Below are 25912 nucleotides of genomic sequence, written 5' to 3'. Positions count from 1 at the left end.
CTTGCACCATGTGGCCATTGCTAATACTAATACCACATTGTGGTATTAGTATATGTGTGCATAAATTTTGAACATGGTTTAAAAATAAGCCACCAAGTAGATCTATCTACAGTACTTCAGTGATAAAAAAATTTAAAGGGTGTGTGCGTGTGCACGCACGGTCATCTTGGCCAAGGTGGTGGCACAAAAGTCAGTGAAGGTTCAGTAGAGCTAGTTTAAGGAAGTTTTATGCAGAGCACTGGTAAATTTGATATGCCATTTGTGAGCTTAACATGTCAAGGTCAACAGCATTTGATGTATTATGTCACCGTCTGAAGATGAAACCATACAAATTACATCTAGTAAAGAAACTGTTGATCAACAACAAAACTGAGAATGGAATTTGTTGGTAAATTCTGCCATTATTGCAGTTTTGCCATTATCATGCAGCATACACATTTTCCATTTAGTGAATAAAAACTTGAAGGTGTCCTTTATCATCTGAATGATTCAGGTTTGTATTATGTGCCCTATTCACACAATAACATTTCAGTTTTGTAAAGGAGGTTTGTGGATACCTTCTAGGTGCATGTGTATTCCAACATCTAGTAAAACATAGTGAACTAATTGACTACCTAGCTATGATTGAGTTTCCACTTTGGGACTTCATTATGAGGCCAAAATAAAATACTAAACTAAAGGTGTCAGTTCTGAACTGCTCCTGCTAACAGCAAATGGCAACAGTTGGCATTAGCTGTATGCTAATGTGATGCATAATAGATAATGCCACCTCTGAAAGCACTTACTTTTGACGACACCATTTTTTTTTTTTTTTTTTCCCCTTTGTGAATTTGATTTATCAGACAATATCACTCTCATCTAGCCACTAAAAGAGTTGTTGAAATGTGTAGCATTTTAATATAATGTTTCAGCATGATTTTTATGGTAAATTGCTGTTAATTTAGTTTTTCTGCTTTGACCTAGTTTTGGATTTTTTGCATTAGGTTTCTTATTTATTGCTAGGTTTGTATATTTATAAGCCTAGGAAGCTCTTGAATTTGAGTCAGAAAAAGGGAACAGAGTGATTTGTAAAGCCCCCTCCCCAAGATGGGGAAAAATTAGTAGGATAGTTTATGAAGTTTTTTAATAAGCTCTTGAGTCATTAAACTGACAAAAAGACAGTAGAATGATTTTCACACTCTTGAAAAGAAGTTTGATAGCTTGTTTTTCTTGTTTCCATTTCAAACACTGGGACTATTATTGGAGTATTTTATATGTATGATAAAGCTGGACATAATTTTGTGATTGATGTGTCACTTGCTTGTTTGGCTTTTACTTTATATGATTTGATGATCTCTACATGCAGCATATTGCAATGATTTTTGGAATTGCATATGACGTACACAGTTTGCAAAGATGCCCTTGTCACCCTTACAGAATGCAGTTTCAAGATTTTTGAATTTGTGAATCGATAAGCCAAAAGAATACAATTAAAATATATGATATAATAAAGGATCATCTGACTGGGCAGCACCTCAGAACCATAATGCATCAGCTTCTGAAACAAACAAGGGTCAGTCATATCATTTCAGTAATTTTATTTATTATTATTTTTTTCCTGAAGAAGTTTCCTTTGTAGGAAATCAGTGGTACCTTCCCTGCTGTTGGTTTGGATGCAGGTACCTTGTGGTCACTGACAATATGCCTTCTCCTCTTCCCTGCTCAGATAAAATCCTGCCTTGTTCTGTCATATATTTTGATTGTGTTCTTTTGGCATTTCGTTTCATAAATCCAAAAAACTCAAAAGCATGCGCCACAAAGGAGACAAGATTGTCTCAGCAAGCTGTTCTAAATTCATTCTTTCTATTTCAGTCCATTGCAGTGCTATATGAATAGATCAGATTACTGCATATTTGTTCAGTTTGCATGCACACTTTTGAAATTGATAATCTGTATGCTTTAGATGGTGTTATATTCCTTTTAAGACATTACTGAGTGCTTATACATGACTTTTGTATTTAAGTTATAGGTCCTCAAGGATAAACCTGAGATAGTTCTGGAACCTAACCACTGTTCTACTATTACATAATGTTCCCCCTAAATGCAGGTTCTTCGTTTGTGCCTTCCAAAAAATGTACCTACCCCTCTGCTCCAATTAGGAAGGGCAACCTGTTGTGTTGCTTTTTTTGCAATTAATATTAGTATTAATAGGGGCAACTGATGCAAGGAAAATTATTACAGGAGATGGATGTATTGCTACTAAGTATATGAATTATTATTATTAGATAAATTATAATTTATCTAATACTTAAGTTTATTCCAGTAGTCAGTTATTATGGCTGAAAGTAAATTTTCTCACAGCCATCCTTTTTCACTAAGCCTTAAACACTTCAATCAGATCTTGCAAATGCTTGATTTTTAAGCACTGCAGTTTGCAGAACTGAAGTCTTTCATGGTAAGAATGCCCTTTTCTGTCCTTGACTAATCTTGTCACTCTACATCCTTCTTAAAATGTGCTTCCAGACCTGTATTCAGTATTCTAAATGCAGCCTAACATTGCATAAATCAATATGATAATCACCTCCTTGACCCTGCTGGAAAAATTTCTGTATATCATTGGCAAAACTCCATGAGCTATCTTAGCTGTCTGCACTACTCAGAGAATTTCATATTAGACTGTATAATTACCTTTCTTTTATTCTTCACCACCTTGACCATGGTACCACCCAATTGCTATATTATTCTGGGATTACTGCTGCTCATATGCCGTACCTTGCATTCAGTGCCACTTTTTAGTCTATTTCCTAATTTTTCTTGGTCTTGTTGCAGTAGTGTGTCATTAACTACCTTGCTAACCATTGTGTTATCTGCAAACTTAGAAAATACAGAGGAAGACTAGATTGTAGAAAGTTTTCTTTTAATCAGTAACTTGTTGCTTAATGGAACAAGTTGCTTCCTTAGGTTCTAATGTCTATGTGAACAGATAGAACACAATTTGTCTATTTTCTTATCTATTTTTTTTTTTAAATTGGTACAGCAAAAGCCTGTGGCTTCCTTTCAGTTGGCTATTGCTAATACTAATATTAAAATAAGCTGATATGCCTTCATCAATATCATTGATAAATACTGAAAGTAGTAAAGTGGTTTTTTTTTTTTGATTTGGTAGTTGTTGGCGCATCGGCTTCTGTGGCCATATTGCACCTCCCAAGGTTTTTACAGTACTTTGATCCAAGCCCGAGGCGGGATTCGAACCCGCGACCTTTGGGTTGCCGGGCAGATACTTTACCCACTCGGCTAGCCCGGTCGGCTAGTAAAGTGGCCCAGCATTGAACCCTAAAGGGTGCCACTATAACATTAGTCCCAAGCTCATTAACCTCTGTCTTCTGCCCTTCCACCATCCTTTTATCCACAGCAATAAGATGCCACAATGCTCTAATTTATATGGCACATATTCACGTTGTATGTATTTATGTGGAACAGTAAAAAAAGTTTTCTTGAAATCTAAGTATAGTATGATGTTAGAATTATAGCTAAGGGTTGCTTACCTTTTTTTCTGCTTCTTTTAATATAATTATATAGATTCCATCAGCCTGCAGGTATCTTATTTGCTTCTACTTTAGATAATTTCTCTTCCACTTTTTTCTCTGTTATCATCAAATCATTTAGCTCCCAGTTATAATATATGTATTTCTCTTATTCCCAGCCCTAAACCTTCTTCATGTGTGAATGTTGATGTGAAATATTTATTCAGTTTGTCAGCGGTCCGAATAGGATGATCAAATACTTATGCCATTCCTATCCAGTTGGCTACTCTGGTTCATCCTTTTCCTTCTAGTGTTTACATAAGCAAAGAATTCATTGCTACTTTTCTTAGGCAGAGACTTCTCATAATGGGCCTTAGCTTGTCAAACCATTAGTGACTTGGTTGCAGAGTAGTTTGTGCATACTGTGTCACCTGATAATTTATAATCATCCTATGCACTTTCCTTGTCTACCACTAGTCTCATCAGTTCACCTGAAATCTACTTAGGTTTATCTAATCCTTGAACAGAACGCATAAAAAACTTTAGTAAAGAACTTTGGTATAAAAACTTTAGTAGGATCTGTGATTGCGTCTCATTTAGAATGCTCAGTAGGTAACATCATCAGTTGAAAAGAGCTTAAGCTATCTGAGACCATTATAATCACTATGAAAATCACCACATGGAGGAACTTTCAGAAATTTATAGTGCATTATTATTTTACAGCTTTCCACAGCACCTGATGTCCATGATATTTCATTAGACCTAATGCAAGGAGAAGAAATTTTTGTAGATGATTTTGATAGCCCTCCTCGACAGTTAGAGCCACCTAAAGAGAAGCCCCCTCCACCCCCACCATCAGATGAAGAGAAACTAAAAGGAAAGGTATGCGGATCGACAGAATGAATAACATTTCTATTAATTTGCTACATCTTATATTGTTAGGCTAAATATGCAACCTGCAAAATAGATCTGTTATACATACAATTAATGAATTAAAATTTAGTTTATTCTCTGCCTTTAAATACATACTATTATAGCATAATTCAAAAGTAGCTTTTCAAGCTTTAATTTTGTGTATTTGAAACTTAGTAAAACATACAAAGCTTAATGTCAAAGCACCGAATGAAATTTATGGTCTTAAAAGTTTTTATTCCTGATGATAGCAGCTCACTGACTACCACCATCAACGAAACACAGAAATAAAGAGAAAAGGGTGGTGGTGTGGGAAGGAACACAATGGCATATATTAATCCATCAGTCAATGTGATCAACATTGACTGATTGATTGTATTTGATGCTGTATAGATTGATGGGCTTTCTATGATCTGTGATGGAAGAAAGTTTTTTTAACATATCAGAATATGTAACCCCCTGTGGTTATTTTATCCCACCCCAGTGAAGAAATATGGATTATAAAATTTTGTGTGACTGAGAGCAAAAAACATGTGCCTTTGGGGCTGTCATGCATAAAAAAAAACACCAGCATGTGGTTTCTTTTTTTTTTTTCTTTTCTTTTTTTTTTTTTTTTTTGTTATTCACTAGTTCGTTTAAGTGAAAGTCTTTACTAAAGATGAAATAGACGATGAAACCCCTCATCATGCTGGATTGCCAAAATAGCTATAACTTCAGTCACATCATCACTTGGAGGGTGGCCAATGACTTTATTGGCAAAATCATTTACATTAGATGAAACTCTGACTCCATTCGGTCATTCTAATGATGGGAATTTGTATTATAATTTTTGAAATGGAATCCATTAATTTTTGTGTATACGTGACAAAGTGCATGATGTATCTATTCTTAAGTTAGTCATTGGTAATAATATGAACAGAAACAAAAGCATACACATTGATTCCAACTAAGTTCATATTTTTAAGAATAAGGTATTATCTTAGATGTAAAAGGAAACCGCCTCTCTGCATTTCCATTCTCCCATCCCATCAACCTGAAATGGTCTGAAAGAATTAGGCAAAAACAGATGTCTCTAAGGGCTTATCCAGGTTATAACTGAAATTGGGACTATAATTCTTGTGATTAGTCTCGGGAGTGAGGATATGAAGGAAGAGTAAGGATAATCACTCAAGTACTTCAGGAGTTATCCTTGCTGAAGTTGTGGCATGTTAATTTATAAGATTTTATGTTCTCTACACAGTGCTAGAGGACTTTAGGTTGCAATGTTGAGATATTTTTCTTAAAACTTGATGTTGTTATTTAGCACATTAGTATCTAAGGCTATATATTGCACTGTGTATTACTACAAATGTGTATTACAGGCATCTGGGGTGGATGGAATCTATCCAGTTATTTTTAGGGAGGCAGGTAAGCAAACCCTTAGCCATAATCAGGGCTGGACGTTGCCTGCCTGCAAAGCCGAAATGGGTGCCCTGAAACATGGCAATTTATTTATTTATTTTTATTTTTGTCATAATCATGTGGAAAGAATTTACAAGAAAGAAATTAAATTACACATTTGTTCTTGAAAACATTTTATTAATTAAAATTTTAATTTTTTAGTTTTGATATTAACAAAATTATCTATAATATTCTTAATGTCTAAGTTTTCACATATATCATTTTCACTAGCTATTAATGCTAGACTTTCAAGCCTTGTTTGTAACATACTTATTCTTAAATAAGTCTTTATTTAAGTTTCAAAAACGAACTCTCACCGCTTGCTATACTAACAGGTATAGTTAATAATATTCTTAAAACAATTGCAAAATTCGGAAAAGATAAATTATTTGACACAATATATTTAAGAATATCAAGAGGATTTTCAATTTTTGAAGTATCGTTTCAAAAAATATCTGTATAAGATTGTATCTCGTCAAAGAGTTCCATGGCATTTATATCTTTATTGTTACCATCTTTCAAAAGAATTTCTAAGTCATCGCAGTTTTTTCTTAACTCTTCATTATTAATTTGGAAAAGTCTATACAAAAAACTAAAATTATCAACGTGAGTTTTAAGTTGTTCAAAACGTTCATTTAACGAAGTCCATGCAGTATTCAAAAGTGTATAAAATACATTGACTTTAAATTTATTTTCTGGTGTTTGTGGCTGTTCATCAGGATGTTTGTATTGAAACTGACATTTTTCTTCCTTTGTTGAACTTCTAAATACAGATTTAAACTCTGTTTCTCCATCCACGTCTTCACTTAGTTGTTTTGCTATTTCAAGAACTTTTTTATAATTTGTATGTAATCGATATTCTGATATGAAGTTTTTTAAATTTCCAATGGATCTTAAGACTAGTGATATATTCATATTTTTGTCCTGAAGAGCTTTACTAACTGGATTTATTCTGTTAAGCAAATTGTGCCAAATTATTAAAGAGCAGATGAATTTATAGTCTTTGATTTTAAGACGTAAAACTTGTGCTTCATTTTGAATTTCTTTATTGAAGTTGTCATTATTTAAAAATTCAAAAAGCGCGTCATAAATTTCTCCTAATTGATAATGCAGAGGGCGAATTGCTTTAATTTTGCTTTCCCAACAAGTTTCCGATGGCTGTTTTAATGTTATATTTGATATAACTTTCAAAAGAATTGTCCAATGCTTTGGAGATGATGAAAAAAAAATTATATATTTCTTGTACAGTTGCAAACAAACTAATTGTATCTGCATTTACTTTTGCTGTATCATTGATCATTAAATTGAGTGTGTGCGCAGCACATGGAACGTGGAAAGCCCGAGGATTTTTAGTTAAAAGTAAATTTTGAAGCCCATTTTTCTTTCTCTTCATGTTTGCTCCATTATCATAACCCTGGCCTTGCATGTCCTCAATAGGAATGTTCCATTTGGTCAATTGTGCAGTTATTGTCTCGAATAAAGTGTGGCCTGTAGAATCATCAACACTTATAAACCTAAAATTATCGAATAATATTTGGATTCTCGAATTGATAATAAGATTTTATTCCTTATTGCATTACCCAACGGCCCCAAGTGCCAAGCGATAGTTCCTAAGTGATCTTTCTAGTGCGATTTTCCTAGGGCGAGTACTAGTGCTTAAATAATCCCTCCACCGCTTGCAACGTTACTGCTTCCCTCGCTGAGCAACGTCACTGCTTCACCGCTAGCAACGTTACTGCTAACCCCGCTTGCAACGTTACTGCTATCGCTAGCAACGTACTGCTCTCCTCTTCTGCTGATCGCTTGGTCACTGGTTGGCACCGTTCCTGCCTCCACGTGGCGGGGTTGGTAACCTGGGAGAAGGAATTACCTCTTCTAGGGCTAAAAGGAGCAACAATGGATTGTGATGCATATCCACTGCTAGAGCCCATGGGCTCCAGACCTGTCAACTCTGATTCAGGGCATGACTTGAATCGTCCGAAGAGACAGCGGACTGAAAAACAGTGCAGATATGCCAGCATTTCTAATAATGCACTCATTATCCACACAACCTTTGCACTCATTATCCACGCCCAACCTTTCTTGTTGGCAAGTTATCGCCATTTCTAATACAGAAATGCTTAGAATCGGTTGTTGGATCTCCTAAAATGGTGAAGCGTCTCCAATCTGGAGACCTTCTAATTGAAGCTTCCAAGCCAAGTCACTCAGAAAAATTGTTAAAATTAGCAACTTTTAACAATATTCCTGTGTCAGTAACAGCCCATAACATTCTGAACACCTCTAAAGGAGTTATCAGCAAATGGGACTTACTAACTTACTAATGGGACTTACTTATTAAACGTGTCTGAGGAAGAGATCATTCAAGAGCTTAGCGAACAAAAAGTGACTCATGCATGGAGAATTATGACAAAAAAAGATGGCAACCTATTACCAACCAGGTCCATTATTTTGACATTCAGTACTCCGAATCTCCCATCTTCTGTAAAAGCAGGTTACTTAAACTGTAAGATTCGACCCTACATCCCAAATCCCATTCACTTCTTGAAGTGCCAGAAGTAAGGCCATTCTCAGACGGCATGCCGAGGCGATTCTGTGTGCCCTATTTGCGGCTCCAAGGAGCATTCCCAAGGAGACTGTACAGCTTCCAATCCCACTTGCCCAAACTGTAAAGGAAGCCATCCTGCATTTTCTAAAGCATGTGACCTTTGGAAAACAGGGAAAAAAATCCAGAAATATAAAGTGGAGCATAAAGTCACATACCCTGAAGCAAGAAAGCAAATAATGCTAACCATGCCTAGCCGATCATATGCATCGGTCACCCAAAATAGCCGCTCAGCTGCAACCCAAACAGATGTTTCCATCGAACTGAATATTTCCTTTGCCACCTGGGCCAAAACTGTGCTAACATACAATAAGAAAACTACAGTCAGTGAGACCAGCAACACCCCAATCAGCATCCCAACTAATGCTATATCAACCTTGCCCGAAACAACAAAATTAGCTACTATTGAAAACCAGAAGAAAGTGAAACCACACATTAGCAACATGGAAATGGAGGTTCAGTCAGAGGATAAAGAGACAGTACTAGAGTTATATGCTAATGATACCATGGATACAGGACGCCCAACCTTTCCCAGAAATGAAAAATTAAAACTAAGCAGACAGAAACCTTCTCAGAAAAAACAGTCAGATCAATCTTCCTCAAATAAATCCAACAAATGAATAAATTCCTTCAATGGAACTGTAGAGGATTATGCAGTAATATAGATGACTTGAATGATTTACTCATACAAACTAAAGCAATAGCTGTATGTTTACAGGAAACCTTTTTATCACCACAAGTTTCTCTGAAAATTAAAAATTATACTATGTTTAGGCGAGACAGGGATTCCCACACTCCTGCTTGTGGTGGGGTGGCTATTCTTATCAAAACTAACATACCGTCAAGACGTATGTTAGTTTTGATAAGAATAGCCTCTAACTACAAACCTCTTTAGAAGTTGTAGCGGTTCGGATAGCAAAGAGAATATCGTTAACCCTTGCATCCATTTATATCCCACTGAATTATCCTTGCTCCCAGACTGAACTTGACAATCTTATCACGCAACTGCCACCTCCAGTCTGTTTACTCGGCGATTTCAACGGTCACCATCCATTGTGGGGATCTTCCACCATGGATAGGAGAGGCCAATTAATAGAAATATTCCTGGATAACCATAACCTGACACTGTTAAATTCTGGCTCTCCAACTCATATCCAACTACCTGCATCTCTTTTTCCAAGCATGGAATGGTTAGTGCTAAATGATCCATTCACAGTGACCATTTTCCTATCATCAGTTCAATTCAAACACAGACGGTGTCATGTCCTAAAGACCGTACTTCTTGGAACTTTCATAAAGCAGACTGGAAAAACTATTCAACTTGTGTTCTACTTGACAAACTATATATACAACAAAAACATATTGATGACGTAACTGATCACATTACAAGCCATATATTATCTGCAGCAGAAATTTCCATTCCAAAATCCAACCAGAGCAAGCGGGTACACCAAAATCAGTGGTGGAATGAAGAATGCTCCAAAGCGAAACGAGGAAAAAACCGTGCCTGGAACCAGTTTCGCAAATTTCCAACTATCGCCAACCTAATTATGTACAAAAAACTCAGAGCCAAAGCATGACAAATTAGGAAGACAGCAAAATGTGACTCCTGGATTAAATTCGCCTCAGCTATTAATAAAAATACTGACACTCGAATCATTTGGAAAAAAATTCGAGCCCTCAATGGGAAATTCCTACAGTTGCAGTCTCCGATAATACAATGCAATGGGCAGGACTTATCCTCTCCTATCGACATTGCAAATGTTTTAGCCAAATCTTTTTATAACATTTCTGCCTGTTCCTCTTATGTGATCTCCTTTCAACGCAGTAAAACTGATTCAGAACGTCATAAGTTTAATTTCGCAACTAGACTTTCACTTCCATATAACCAGCTGTTTGTTTACTCTATCTGAACTGAGAGAATCTTTGAGCAAATCTCCGAACAGTGCAGCAGGACCAGATGGCATTCACTACAGTATGCTGAAGAATCTGTGTGAAGCCGATCTTGGAACACTATTACTCTTTTATAACCGGATCTTCTCAGAAAATACGTATCCTCTGTCATGACGTCATTCCTATATTTGTGCTATTCCAAAACCAGGCAAAGATCCTTCTCTAGTTGAGAATTACAGGCCAATATCATTGACAAGCTGTTTGGGCAAAATCTTTGAAAGGATGGTACATAAGAGGCTCACCTGGATTCTAGACTCCGAAAATCTCCTTTCTGATCACCAATATGGCTTCCATAAAAACAGGTCCACCCTAGATGTATTTGTAAAAATTGAATCCAACATTCGTAATGCCTTCGTCAGAAAGCAACATCTAGTGATGGTCAACCTGGATATTCATAAAGCATTTGACACCACGTGGCGTCATGGTATTATTAAAGATATGCATCAGTTGGGGCTGAGAGGACATCTTCCTTTAATAATTCAGAACTTTTTAAAATTTGCGTACATTTCAGGTCCGATATAAAACAATGCTGTCAACATTTCACATTCAAGAAGAGGGTGTCCCACAGGGTTCCATATTGAGTCCAACCCTATTTGCAATTAGGATCAACAATATTTTGGAAGAACTTCCAAAAATGATTGAAGTATGCTGACGATCTTACCATATCCTGCCAAGTGCAAAGCATGAATACTATCAAAAGACAGCTACAAATTGCTTTAACGAAAATTCAATCCTGGACCTTACGAAATGGATATCATCTTGCTGAACAGAAAACCACTATCACTCATTTCTGCAAACTTCGGTCACTTCATCCTGATCCAGAGCTAAAGATAAATAACGTGCCAGTTCCTCTTGCTCACACTGTCCGTTTCCTTGGTCTGATACTAGACAGGAAACTGAACTTTCAAGCACATGTGGCCTATCTTCGAACCATCTGCTTGAAGAAATTAAACATCCTCCGGTGTGTGTCATCCCTGTCATGGGGCGCTCATCGTCATACCCTCATCCATCTTTATAGAGCTCTCATCAGGTCTCGCTTGGACTATGGCTCTCCAGTATATGATTCAGTGAGGAACAGTACTTTAGATCGACTAAACGCCATCCAGCACTGTGCTTTGAGAGGCACTCTAGGCACATTCAGAACCTCCCTGGTTCAGAGCCTGTACGTCGAAGCTCATGAACCTCCCTTACATCTTTGCAGAAAATCATTACTTCTGATGTATGCTGCAAAAATCCGTAGTCTGCCTTCTCATCCTTGTTGGAGATGTCTCTACAGTACTGAATGCGAGTCATTTTACATCAGTAAACCTAATAAAAACCGACCTGCTCCACTTAGATTTAAGGAACTGGCTCAATCATGGAACATAGAAATCAGCAATATATTTCAGGACAAAACACCACCAGATCCACCCTGGAAAAATATCTGTGCAATATATGATGACTACTTTCAACAGTGGGGAAAGAACATGCTGTCTCCTTCCAATATCGCACAGTTACATGCAACTTACTCTCTTTCTAATTCAAACGCATGTGAAATCTATACAGATGGATCAAAAACCGAGACCCAACTAGGTGCTGCTGCTGCAATCTTCCCGTCATTTAGCACTTCTGTCTCATTGCCAATAGAATGCAGTATCTTCACTGCTGAGCTCTATGCTATAAACTTAGTTCTGGATCACAGTATTGAACATCTAATTCCGTCTGCTTTAATATACACTGACTCACTCAGTGCTGTCTCTGCCATAAATACTAATACCAACTCCTCTCGCTCTGTAATAAAACAGATTCATTCTAAGTTACTTGCCTGTAAGGAACTGAACCATGCTGTGACATTCTGCGATCCCAGGACATTCTGGAATAGCTAGCAATGAAAGAGCAGATCATGCAGCCAAACAACCAGAAACCACTATTTCGCAGACTTTTCAAGTTCCATATACAGATTACAAACACATTATCCATAAAGCATGTTATAACAGCTGGTCATTAATCTGGAACGGTTATCCAGGAAATACCAAATAAAACCAGAACCAAAGCTGTATCGCTCCAGCTTCCAAAAAAACAGGCGAGATGAAATAATTTTAGGAAGGCTAAGGATTGGGCATACTCACCTCACTCACCTGTATCTATTAATTAATGACAGTGCTCCCCAATGTACATCATATCAAGTACAACTGACCATTCACTATTTGTTAGTGGACTGTCCCCACTTTCAAAATGTCCGCTTAAACACCTTTAAATCAGTAGCTAATACACAGGCATCAATAAATTTATTACAAATTCTGGGAGATGATTCTAATGAAAAAGAACTATTTACTTTCCTGAATCGTATAGGAATATATCACAAAATATAGTTATCACAATTAAGCTAATATTTCATATTCACCATTAGAATGACAATATGGCCCTAGCAGCCTATGTGTTGTTAAACCCAACAACAACAGCAGCATTACCCAACATTTCTATTTCATTTTGACTATCCTTACTCAAACAGTGTACGCTGTTGTGTTTTTGAAGGACTCTTTCAATATGATTTTCCATAACAGGATCAAATTTAGCAAATAATTTCACTAATTTTAAAAAGTTTCCATTATTTTTGTTATATAATTTATCTGATGATCCTCGAAATGCTAAATTTTGACCACCAAGGAATTTTATTATTTCTTATTAACCTTATTAAAACATTTATCCCATGTCTCTCCATATTGCTCCTGACAGTCGATAGTACTTATGTTTTTAAAATTTTTATTTAATTATTTCCATTTTAAGAAGTTTTTCATGAATTGAACTTGTTTCATGTCTATGTAAAGTTTTAGATAAATTTCCCCAATCATTGTACGAGACTGCTAGATTCAATAGATGCAAAAAGCTTACAACAAAAGCAGAATTTAAAGATTCAGAATAAATTAGCCATGTTCTCGAAACGGCCTCTCCATTTTCCATTCTTTGATTATAATAAACATCACTAAATTTACGTCCATTGATATCTCTTGGATATTGTATATTTTTTTTTTGAGTAAGTCTCATTCGAGTTAAAACTACTCGTAATTTATCATTAATTTTTGGCCATTTGCCTATATCTTCTAAATTTTCAGAAATTAACGACTTGTCTCTCTTGTCAGTTACTTGTTCCAAGTGTTTCTCATTTAATTCCTGCGTTTGACTTTTTTCTTCACCAATTACATCATTATAAGAGCTTGTTGATGACCTGGGTTCGTCAAAATCGATTTCTGGTTTGTTTTGCTGGTCTGTATCATCAGAAGAATTTTTAATTTTTTTAAGAACAGTATTAAGAACTCAGACTTGTTTTTGAGCCAGTGCTTCTTTTGCAGCTTTTCGTTTTCGATTTTTTGCACCAGATAACTTTTTCTTCGTATCCATTTGTTTAATTTATTTTTGAAAATAAACTGAAATTTAAGAAATTAAATTTAAAATTTTTATAGTAATAAATAATAATCATTTTTTTGGGTTACAAAATAACTTTTGAAAAAAAATAATAACGGTCAGCTCTATATTTGAATTTATTAGAAGAAAAATAAAACCTTTATAAAAACTCCATAATTACAACAGGTAATCGATGATATAATTAATAATAATACTTACCAAGAGGAACTGTTTACAAGTACAAATATGCAGATTTTAAATGCCAAATGTAAGAACACTTCGAATAATTCGTCTTTATTTCACCACTGTCTTACGAATACTGTTTGATTAACAAGAGTGAGTGAATCATACTCTTAGCCACGGGATGAAATGGACCATTATAGCTGTCAATCTTAAAATCCTATTCTGCTGATAAGAGCCGAATAGGACTTCCAGCACCCTCCAGCAGCAAAATCAGCACAGTAGTAAATGATATCTACTACTTATTAACAGTAACCAGAGCAAACGTAACTGAATTTTATTGTTTTCATTTCAAAATAGAAACCATCCCCGTGAAACGGGCCGTTATAGTTGTCAATCTTAAAATCCTATATCACATTACACCTGGTTAGAATCGTTAGAATTACTTACATTGGCGACATGACGATTTCACAGAGTTCTGCACCGGTTGAACCAGGCCAAACGACTACTAGCGCTTCAGCGGAATGACACTTTAAGGTCCTGTAGAAAATACATTACGGGATAGGGTCATTGCACAGGGCTGCTCTGAGCTGAGCGAAGCAGTGCATTTGCTGCCTAAGAAGGCACGTTCATGACAATCTTAGTGGGAGAAAATCTGATCTATTTTTATGCAGAATATGTAAATTTGCAGCAATTATATTGACTTACCTAATTATTATTACTTAATTTGTTTACAAAAATTTAAAGAAAGAATGAAACTTCATACTAACACTTCCAAATGGCACCCATCTGCAATGCAGGCCTGCTTCCGCCAGCCTTGGCCATAATTACTGCGAGCATCCTTAGATTCAGAGGATGTCCCTATGTGCAAATGTATCCCCAATTCATAAAGGGGGATCAAAAGGTGATGTGAGTAATTACAGAGCCATTAGCTTAATGTCTGTTCCAGGGAAAATAATGGAATCATTGGTTAAGGAAGTAATGCAGGACCATCTGGACAGGCATCCAAGTATACTGTAATCGCAGCATGGATTTGTTAAGGAGTGGTCTTGTCTATCCAATCTGATAGGTTAATATGATGCAGTGACCGAGGAACTGGATGCAAAAACTAATTTTGACATCATATACCTGGATTTCAGGAGGACTTTTGATACTGTTGCACATAAAAGACTGCTGTACAAACTGGAGCAATCTGGCATTAAGAGCAAGTTACTGCTATGGATAAAGGGATGGTTAAGTGGAAGAAGACAAGAGAGTAGTTATCAGTGGGCACTGCTCTTTGTATACTAATGCTACTAGTGGATTTCCCCAGGTTCGTTGTTAGGCCCATTGTTGTTTTCAATATTTATCGATGATATTGATGAAGGTATATCAGGCTTAATGTCTAAGTTTGATACAGAGGATGGCAGGGTGGTTAACGACAGTAATCAGAGTGAACTACTGCAACAAGATCTAAGAAAATTGGGTCAATGGGCTGAGATATAGCAGTTGAAGTTTAACATTGAAAAATGCAAGGTACTGCATATGGATTGCAGTAACCCCAGAGTAATTTATGAACTGTATGGTACTCAGGTTACTGGATAATGAAAAAGACCTGGAGGTAATTTTGCAGTCAGACATTAAATTCTCTGAACAGTGCAGATATGCTGCCAGGACAGCTCATGGGGTTTTGTCAACAATATACAGAAACTTTGCTAGCAGAGATAAGGGGATTATTATCCCTTTGTATAAGGACATGGTTAGGCTAAATCTTAGTTTGTGTGTGTGTGTGTACAGGTCTGGAGGCTTCACTTTAGGAATGATGTAGAACTGCTGGAACAGGTGCACAGAAGGGCAAGCAGACTGGTGAAGGGAACAAAAGGGTGCTCTTACCAAGAAATGCTTCAGTTCTGCAAATTGCAGCTTCTCGAGACTAGGCACCTGTGAGGAGATCTGATTGGGGTGTTTAAAGCCTTGAATGGATTGAGTAAGTGAAAGAATGTTAATGGCATTCTTCCACTTGCTGAGACTACGTGCATCAGGGGGGTATAAATTCAAGTTGTGGAATAATGTTGCATGATAGCTGTGCAGAATTTTGCCTTCAGCCAGTGGGTGGTTAATTGTTGGAACAGGCTTCTATCTGTTGTTGTGGAAGTTGATGGGTCGAATAAATTTAAGGAAGAATGAGACAAATTCTTGGAGGGTACGGATGGGTAAACTATGTTGTTTATTATTTTTTTTTTAGCTGATGCCATACGAGCTTGCTTTCTTGTATCATTTGCCATTACTACTACTATAGACTGAAAATCCCAGAATAACTCATGATGGGGGGGGTCCTACTCCCTCTGCCAAAGATTGGATAACTACAATCCCAAAACCTTCAATCTCCATTTAAACTCAGACCTCTCTAAATGTGTGACACGTACCAAAACCACAATGCTGTTAGGTTGACATCATAGAACTAGTCTGTAACCTACAAAACTATAGTCACTTCCTAATGACCTAAGTTGGTGCTTCTTAATAATGTTTAAGTATACTCTGCAGTTTAATAATCGTTTTTATAGTAGCAATTATTAATAGTATTTATTAAACCATGTTAATGTTATAGTTGTAGCTTTATTGTGTAAAAAGTATTACATTAAGAAAGTTAAACTCCCACCCAGTAGGACTGTCTAATACTTGGCAGCTAACTTTGTGAGTCTCATCTACCCTATAGTTTGTAATAACCACAAAATATTTTCTGATTAGCACTAATGACAGAATTCAGTGTGAAATCCAGGAATGTTGCCAATTATACTTTTTATACAATAAAATGCATTTCATAGCAACAGTTTACATGGTTTAATGTTGTTATTCCCCATTAATTTTTTTTTAAACACAAAAGTATTAGAACCTATAGTATTTATTACAATGTGTGAGTTGGAAGATGAAAGAAGGTACTCGTTGACATTAGACTTGAATTTCTGTAGATTGTAATTTTCAGGAAATACGTGTGAAGGAAGGATGTTCCGAGAGCAGAAATTGAAGGGATAAATGAGAAGAAAAGTTGAACAGTAAAAATGTGTTTGTTAGTTGCAGCAAGTTTTCGAACTGGTTTAGAAGAGAGGGAGAATTATAGAAGTCAATTGAGAAGAACAGTGCCCATGGAAGTGTCTGTAGAAAAGGCATGCAGCTGAAACAGAATATCTGAGACAGAGTGAAGAGAATTTGTAAAATATGGGTCATTAATTAACTAACTGCTCTCTTTAGAATGGAGTCTAGAAGCCTGAGAGAAGTTATGTGGGCACTGTCCACATGTGGGAACAATATTCCATGGTGTATTTAAAATTTGTACAGAGTGAGCTGTTTAGAAGAAAAAAAAAACACTTTTTTAGATGCAGAGGAAGCAGTATTTTTGATGTTCTTATGTCAAGAGAGATTAGAAGTCGAGATAATTCCTAATAGAGAAGTGTGATCTTGTCTAGAAATCTGATTGTCATCAAAGATAAGCACAGGAGCAAAACAATCCTTTTTTGTGAGATATGACAGGATTGAGATTAACTAAGTTATCTTTGCACCACTAGAGAATTACTTGGAAATCAGCATTTAAGGAATTGGTAATGGATATTTGAGAAGTTGAAGCTGTTTGTGCAGGGAAATGTTTCTTGAACTGGAAGGTAGAATGCAATGTGCTGTCATTAGCAAAACTATGGATAGGATTTCTAGTCAGTGGAAGTAGGTCATTAATATACAAAAGGAAAAGAGTGGGAGAAAGAAGTGAACCTCGGGAAACACCAGCATTGGTGGAGAAGTTTAGAAGACAGAAAGCCATCTACCATCACCTGCAGATATGAGAGAGAAAACTGGATACCCAATTACCAAAAAAAACAGTTGGCAATCCATAAGCTGGAAGCATATTTAGACCTTTATGCCAAACACAATTAAAAGTTTTTGAAATGTCGAGAGTAACTTCTCAAATTTTGCCAAACCTTTCTATTGAATTTAACCGTAGATGATTAATATAAGCCAGTATGTCACTAGTGGATCAACACTGATGGAATCCATATTGGCAATCATTGATCAGATGGAAGGTTTCAAGCTAGTTTAGGAGTCGGCAGCTAATTGATTTTTCCCTTACTTTAGAAGGAGTAGAAGTGCAAGGAGATGATAATTGAATAGTAGGGATTTGCCACCCTTTTTAGGAACTGGCTGGATATGAACAAATTTCCAAGTAGAAAAGAAAGTGTAAAAAAGTGATACAGAACAGGAGGAAGCTCAGAAGCACAGGTATTGAGAACAAGTGGAGAAATACTATTAGGACCTGGAGCTTTCTTGGAATGAAGATTGTTAAATTACTGACATCCTTTTTGGAGAAGCCATAAGAGGTATTGAATGGTAGGAGTTGGTTTACCAAGGTTATCAATACAACAGTTAGAAGAAAAGTAGGATGCTATCACGATCTCAGCTAAAGCTTTATCTTTAGCTGAGATGGTGATAGAACCATCAAGTTTTACCAGAGATGGGCAGGCAAAAGTTATGCCCACTAGCTCTGGTAAGAGACCAGAATGCTCAACTGCCATTTGGACAAGAAGCAAGCTTTCTATTCGGCCTGTTTGAAATAGAGTTTGGTTTAATAATAGCTGTTTTACAATTATTGCTGAGTATTAGTGTAAGCAGAAAATGAACCTGGATATTTGGATGCAGGCCAATTGCAATAATCAACATTCTTATCTTGAACAGCCCTAGCACATTTATTGATTAACCAAGATTTAGATAAAGGACAATGTTTTAAGGTAGAGTGTTGAATAAAGGATTTCATCCTGCAAGAATAATTTCACTGATGTGATCGGAGAAAACATTTGACATCAGAAGATTTAAAACAGTAATCCAACCATGAACTCCAATGTGTCTGTGCTACTTTCAAACTTCATTTAGTTACAAAATTTTAATGTTTTTATGCATGTCTATAAAAATTAAATTTTTCCAACAGTATGAAAATATGATTAAAAGTTAGAAGTAACCAATTATATTTTATCAAAAAAATGAGGGAGGAAAACAAAATTTCACTATTGGATTTGAATCTTATTTCACAAATATGACAAACACACACATTAGCTCTGCACTATTGTTTTTCGTGTCTATCCAGTTAGGTGTTAAAATGCTATATTTCTATATGGTTCCTGCTGCAATTTCTTTAATTTTTAAACTATAAAATTAAATGTTTTTAATATATTTTAGAGTAATAATGCTTTGCCATTTTATAGACAACTTCACTAGTGCGGATTAATTCCACCAAAAGGATAAAAAAAGAGTTGTGGAAAAGGCGCTCAGACTTTTTGGGAATAGAATCAGATGAAGCAGCAATTGATCCTGGTAAGGTGTTTTTCCCTTTCAGAGTTTTAAATAACTTTAACTTAAAATTACGTTACCTTACTTTATAAGATCATCTGAAGGTAAAAAGATTATTGGAGTTTTGGTTCAATTAAATATATAAGTTAATAAAATTGTTTGAAGTGATGAATCCATAAGAAAGAGGCATAACCACACATTCATAAAATGACAATGTGGGAAGAATAATTAATGACAGGAAAAAGAACTGGTTTTAGTTAACTGCAGACAAAAAAGAAAATGGGTGCAACAATAAATCAGATGAGTGAGTCTATCAGAGCTGTCTAATAGAGTTCAACTAAATATTGGCTTTATTTTTTTTTCCCTCTCTCCTTTTAGCAAATTTTTGTTCATGCTTCATTGGGTAAATTCTTAAAAGTGTGAAGAAAACAAGTCATCAGCAACCTCTGCTTCAGTCTTTTTCAAAATAAAATTGACAATATATTCATGATGAACCAAAAGTCAGGATACACATTAAAAAAAAAAAAAAAAAAATCCTGACACCTTTTCTAGCTTTCTCAGTTAAGCACATGTGTTGATGCACATTATATGTTATTTTTCTCCACCTAAGCAGTGTAACTGAGTTTTTGAAACTGTGAATATCTGTATGCCATAGTATTTTGTTTGTTGCTTTCTCTTATTTTTGTTTTCTTAATTAGATAACCTAATTTTTTTTTTATTGAACACCAGCTTTGTAACCCTAAATCCAAGGGTCATTATATCTAATAATTAAAATAAACAAGGAAAAAAAAAAAAAATATATATATATATATATGGACATGTGAAAAAAATTTAATTTCTGCATTCCTGAAGCATTCTTTATGGCAGTGGCTTTGCTGCTTCTCGCTTGTTTGAAGAAGTTTGTAGTCAAATCCTGTCTAAGTTGGAGGGATTCTGAAAGGCCTCTTCAGTTGAGGCTGTATTTAGCTAATCTCAGGTGAAAGGAGTAGGGGTTTCCCGTTTATTCTGGGCTTTTCAGTGTCTACACGTCATGCAAATTGTGCCTGTAGGCACACACACACACACACACACACACTCTTGTACAAACATGCTAATCTGGTGCAGTATGGCTTATGATGCTCATGCATTGTAAAATTAACTTTGCAAAAGCATTTGGAATACTTGTAGACAAAATTGGCTGAGTTAGCCTATTCAGTTTTCCTTATCTTTGTGATCTCAGGGGTAATGCAGGCTTCTAAATGAATCATTTCTGTTTATTTCTTTGCTTTTGTAGTAGGAATCTACTCCTATATATGAAATACAAAACAAACAGTTTGATTGACTAGTGTTAAGATGTTAATCAGCATCACAAATATGTATGTAGATCTGTTTTTTATGTGTGGGCTCCTGGGATTACCTATATGGATCTATGTTTTTTCAAGATTGTTTTAAATACATTTTAAATAATGCATCTGTTATGTACAAATTTAAACTTGTCCAATATGTGATGACATCATAAAAAAGCTTTGAAAATCTTAGGGGGGGGGGGATATGCACCTGTTGACTATTGTTGTCTTACAGTATTGGCTTACTAAAGCTGAAATTGAAGAAATTCTCTGGAATTCAGATTAGGGAATTGAAATCAGATCACGAAATTGAATTAAGTGATACATAAATAGATGAAAAAAAAAAAAAAATGAAAATTTTATTTTTTAACCATATTTTATGATTTTTTTTTTTTTTAAATTTAGTTTTATTTTTGACAGTAATCAAAAATAAAACTGTTGGGCAATTGTCAGAATAATAATAAGAAATTAACATTTAAAAGCATTTATGTAAAAATTTTTCATTTTTTGGCAAAATTTTATACAAAAACTCACTTATCAAAAACTGACTATAGGGAGCTACACATGTTTGGGCAGCTCACTCAAGGCAGGGTTAGTATAAAAAAAAAATAAATAAATTTTCTGTTTATACTCTGGCATGACAACCAAGTCAGTAGAGTTTACAATAAATCGTCAATGCAAATATTTATCGTATTTAGTAGTCACGGGCTTGAACCCCGGTCCACTCAAGGAACGCATGCTATGCACTCTCACTCCTGACCACTGGGCTATATTCAGATTTCTTCCAAATTATCTGACTTTTTAAAAAAGTGGAAAAATATATATATATTGATTTAATTGTTTTATAATGATCTTGACTATTTTTCACTGTTATCAATTTATATTAGTTGACATTTCTAAGGAATGTTGGTGTATGTCTGTTTAATATTGTTTCTCTCCACATTGTAATTGAGTTTTTGCTGTTTTAAATATATGCATACCAATTTGTTTTTTTGTTGTTTTCTGTTATTTTTATATTTTCTTAATTAGATAACTTCAGTTTTCTTCAATAGATGAACAGTGTGTTCCACCACCGCCTGCACTTGAGGATATCCTAAAGACAGAAATGGAGCTAGAGAGAGAAAAACGATTGTGGTTAGAACAGCAGTTAATTCTAAAACATGAACTTCTGAATGATGAAGAAATACAGAGAAAAGAAAAAGAAATTATTGAAAATCTAGAAAGGGAAGAACAGAAAAAGCATAATTTTGATGGAGGTTGGTAATCCTTATATTGCAGTATTAATTTAGTTATGCTTCTTTAATGGTATTAATGATAAAGATACTGATAATTGAAGATCACTATTTCACCATTAGAGGCACAACATTAAGGAGTCTGACTTCCATATTGGAAGATATCACTTCCTTATGTATATTAGGTCAAGATCCCGATAGATTTTGGTTTGCGAGTGGTGGGGAATTTTTTTTTTTTTTGCTGGGAAGTATTGCCTGTAATAAAGGCCTAACTAACTGGCTAGCTGTTGTTGTACTAGCAGTTGTTGGATCGCCTATGGTTCCATGTTAACTATTAACATGGGATCAAGTTAATAAAAATATAAAGTATAAAATAGGAAGGTGACTTTCTTCCACATGGCCGTCTCTCTGCTACTTTCATACTAAAAGAATGCCATGGGCATACCCATTTCTGTGGTCTAAATAACAGTTTTGCTTTAAGTAGTCATGTTAAGTTATGGTTGTCCTAAGTTAATAATTCAAGTAAATCAAATAAATTTTATTAACTGTAATTGTTAATTTCTGGTTAACTTTAGTTTTAAAATTTGGATTATTATTAGCTGAAAACTGGGATTGAGAATTAAGCCTGACGGGTATGCATCAGAGTTAATATAAAAAGTATATAGGTATTTACTTGTGATCAGTATGGCTGTAGGTTGGTGCAAGAAAGGATGTGCAAGTTGCCTGGGAGCTGCTTTATAGGAGGCCGGGGACCATCTGGTCTGATTTGTTGGTTGGTCTGTTTTTAATCATAATATATGTTTAAGGGAGGGTTAATTTATGATTGATGGTTAGGGATAATGGTGAATACCTATATTGATTTTTAGGTAATTGCAATTTTAAGGATTACATTTTGGTGATTACAATTAAGGATTACAATTTTTTTTTTTTTTTGTAATGTTATCTGCTGGACAAGGGCTGGTATAACCTTTCTGTAGCATAACATCCCGTGTATGCCCAGTCGGATAACTATATACATATTACATACCCCCCTTCGGTGATTTTAACTTTATGGTGCTTTGGACTTTATTATAAGCTGTAGGCATGGTGTAGCGTGTTAGCTTTTGTTGTTATTTGTATCACTTTTGTTATCTAACGTCAAATATTCAGCAAAATTTGTGCTAAGAAGTGTAGGGATAGTTATGGGGTTTAATATAGTTGGATCAGCATGAGAACTGCTATTATAGTTATTGTTGTATTAGGGGTTGAATTTGGATGTCCAGGTTGCAGTGTGGTCAGACAACGAGCCTTGTCTGAGCGCAATGAAGCTGTGGGTCTAATAGGAGCCCAAACAGTTGCTCTGTGACCCTATAAGGGTTAGAGTTGGGGTGATGTAGGGTTAAATTGGCTTGAATGGCTTCTTTAACGTTAGGTTAGGTAAAAAAAAAAAAAAAAAATTCCCCCACCACTTGCAAACCAAAATCTATCGGGATCTTGACCTAATATGTCAATGCGCATATAATGTTTAATTGTTCATCCTATAATAGCATCGAAACAAATATAGAACATTGGCTTAAAAGTAGCGTTCAAAAAAATATATACAGGGTGTCTCAAAAATACATGCCATAACTTCAGGAATGAGTTCCTCATATGTAGACAATAAAAATATTTTATATCAACATAGTTTCGGAAATGCTTGGTTCTCGAGTTATTAACCGAAATGTCTTATCTCCCGCAGGTGATTTCCTTCATCACAAGGTACTGACAGAATCTGGGTGGTTTTCCATTCCGACCATGTACTCAAATCACCAGCAAGCGGATATGCACTTTATGTATGGTTTGGCGGATGGCAGTGCTCTGGAGGCTCTTCATTTGTACCACGAAAGGTTCCCAGAACGAAAATGTCCAGCCAGGAAAACGTTTGAAGGTATCCATTGCTGCCTTTGTGAACGGGGGGACTGTTACACCTTGTGCTGCCGACAGAGGAAGACCAAGATCTACGACTCCTGAAGTAGAGGAGGAGATTTTGGATGTTGTACATGCCACTCCTGGAATCAGCACACGCAGAATAGCAATGCAACTGGCTGTTCAATGTTTGACTATTTGGAGATAGTTGCGAGAACACCAACTGTATCCTTACCATCTGCAACGGGTACAGGCCTTGTTACCAGCAGATTACCCTGCGCGTGTAATGTTCTGCCAGTGGTTCTTGCAGCAGTGTGGTACAACTCCTCACTTTCCTGCCTTAGTGATATTCACAGATGAAGCACAGTTTACACGAGACGGAATCCAAAACTTTCACAGTCATCATGTATGGGCCGAGGAAAACCTACATGCAATTCTTCCATCACATCACCAACAGAAGCCGACCGGGCTAGCCGAGTGGGTAAAGTACCTGCCCGGCAACCCAAAGGTCGCGGGTTTGATTCCCGCCTCGGGCTTGGATCAAAGTACTGCAAAAACCTTGGGAGGTGCAATATGGCCACAGAAGCCGATGCGCCAACAACTACCAAATCAAAAAAAAAAAAAAAAAAAAATCACCAACAGCAGTTCAGCCTCAACATCTGGGGGGGGGGGATAAGTTATTTGGGCCCCATGTACTTCCAAACAAACGCATAGGGCAGGCGTACAGAAACTTTCTAGAAAACAACGTGCCTGATTTCTTGGACGACATGCCACTGATCATTCGTCAACAAGCACACTTCGTGCACGATGGCGCTCCCACACATTTCAGCCATCTAGCTCACAATTACTTGAATCGAAGGTTTCCTTGGTCGGTGGATAGTTAGAGGTGGACCAACTGCCTGGCCTCCATGCCCACTGATTTAAACCTACTAGATTTCTTCTTGTGGGGTCATTTAAAGTCATTGGTGTATTTGACTCTGGTAGCTGATGTGGAAACTCTCCTCAATTGAATTGTGGCAGGTTGTGAGACAATACAAAACATGCCAAGAATTTGGCATCATCTTCGCAAGTCCGTGAGATATCGATGTGAGGCCTGTATTCAGGCAGAAAGTGGACATTTTGAACAATTACTATAAGGTGATGTGAACAGTTAAGTGTCATAGATAGACCTTCAAAACTCGGAAATCAGCCACTTCCAGAACTATGTTGATATAAAATATTTTTATTGTCTGCATATGAGGAACTCATTCCTGAAGTTATGCTGTGTATTTTTGAGACACCCTGTGTGTGTGTATATATATATATATATATACTTCATGTAATTGATAACATTAATTGAATTATTGCAATTCTACTACTAAATGCAGCATTATGTCTCACTTTATTGACATAAAGTGAGAGTTAAAGTAATTTTCTGCTGTGCTGATTTTGTTCATTGTGTCTTTATTAAATTTTTTTTTTAGTTGTAGTTACTGCTGCTGCATGAGGGACTCTAACTGGTTAGTGGAATTTTTCTCACAGCTCTTGTAGATGTAATTCAGAGACAAACTGACAAACCAGGAGAAATCACAAGCAACATGATGGAAAATGTAAGATCATTCTGCTAGGAAAAAGATTGGTGGGGAGAGGGCTGTGTGGTGTGTACCAGTAAGAGGGTCAATGGAGGAGCTCACTATGCAATACAGCAAGTAACTGCCAGTCCAATTCTAGCAGTACAATAATCAAACTCTCCACTAATTTAAGGTATAAGAGAGGTTGCCCATGGGAATACCATTTTTTAATCCAACACCACAAGACAACAATTTGCAACCATTTTAATAGACCAATGATGATTTGCAAAGTCTTTGGTCTAATGAATAGTGTTGTTATCAATCTCCAAGTGATTGCTGTAATCCCTAACTTTGAGGTCAAACAATTAAAATTTATTTTCCCCAAATTCATACCAGTTTAGGGTAATTTTTTTATATTGTATTAAGTAAAGTAACAGAACATTGTTTCAATTCAGTAATAGTACATTGTTTATTAAATCTATATTCAGTAATAGACTCTTGTTTAGATAACAAAATATATTAGCCTTCCATACAAATACTTAAAATTAAATTTGATTTTTCCTTCCACATAGACCTCTAATAGTCTTATATGTAGACTCACATATTGCTTCAACTGATGATAGAGATACGAATTGCCTTTGTT

The 25912-nt window shown here is 35.9% G+C and overlaps 1 protein-coding gene across 7 annotated transcripts in view; it reads left to right on the top strand.

The window, feature by feature from the left end:
• Window positions 1-25912, top strand: part of smash (smallish) — a 291299-nt gene that overhangs the window by 224906 nt on the left and 40481 nt on the right. For all 7 annotated transcript variants that reach the window (XM_090384893.1, XM_090384895.1, XM_090384891.1 and 4 more), the window contains 3 exons: window positions 4227-4385; window positions 19194-19302; window positions 21656-21859. In XM_090384893.1, the coding sequence (XP_090241019.1) occupies window positions 4227-4385; window positions 19194-19302; window positions 21656-21859 (472 nt within the window). The remainder of the gene's footprint in view (window positions 1-4226; window positions 4386-19193; window positions 19303-21655; window positions 21860-25912) is intronic.

Source organism: Mastigoproctus giganteus, chromosome 11, assembly GCF_048544385.1.
Source record: "Mastigoproctus giganteus isolate SK-2022 chromosome 11, ASM4854438v1, whole genome shotgun sequence".
Taxonomy (NCBI): domain Eukaryota; kingdom Metazoa; phylum Arthropoda; class Arachnida; order Uropygi; family Thelyphonidae; genus Mastigoproctus; species Mastigoproctus giganteus.
This window is presented reverse-complemented; position numbering and strand designations above follow the sequence as displayed.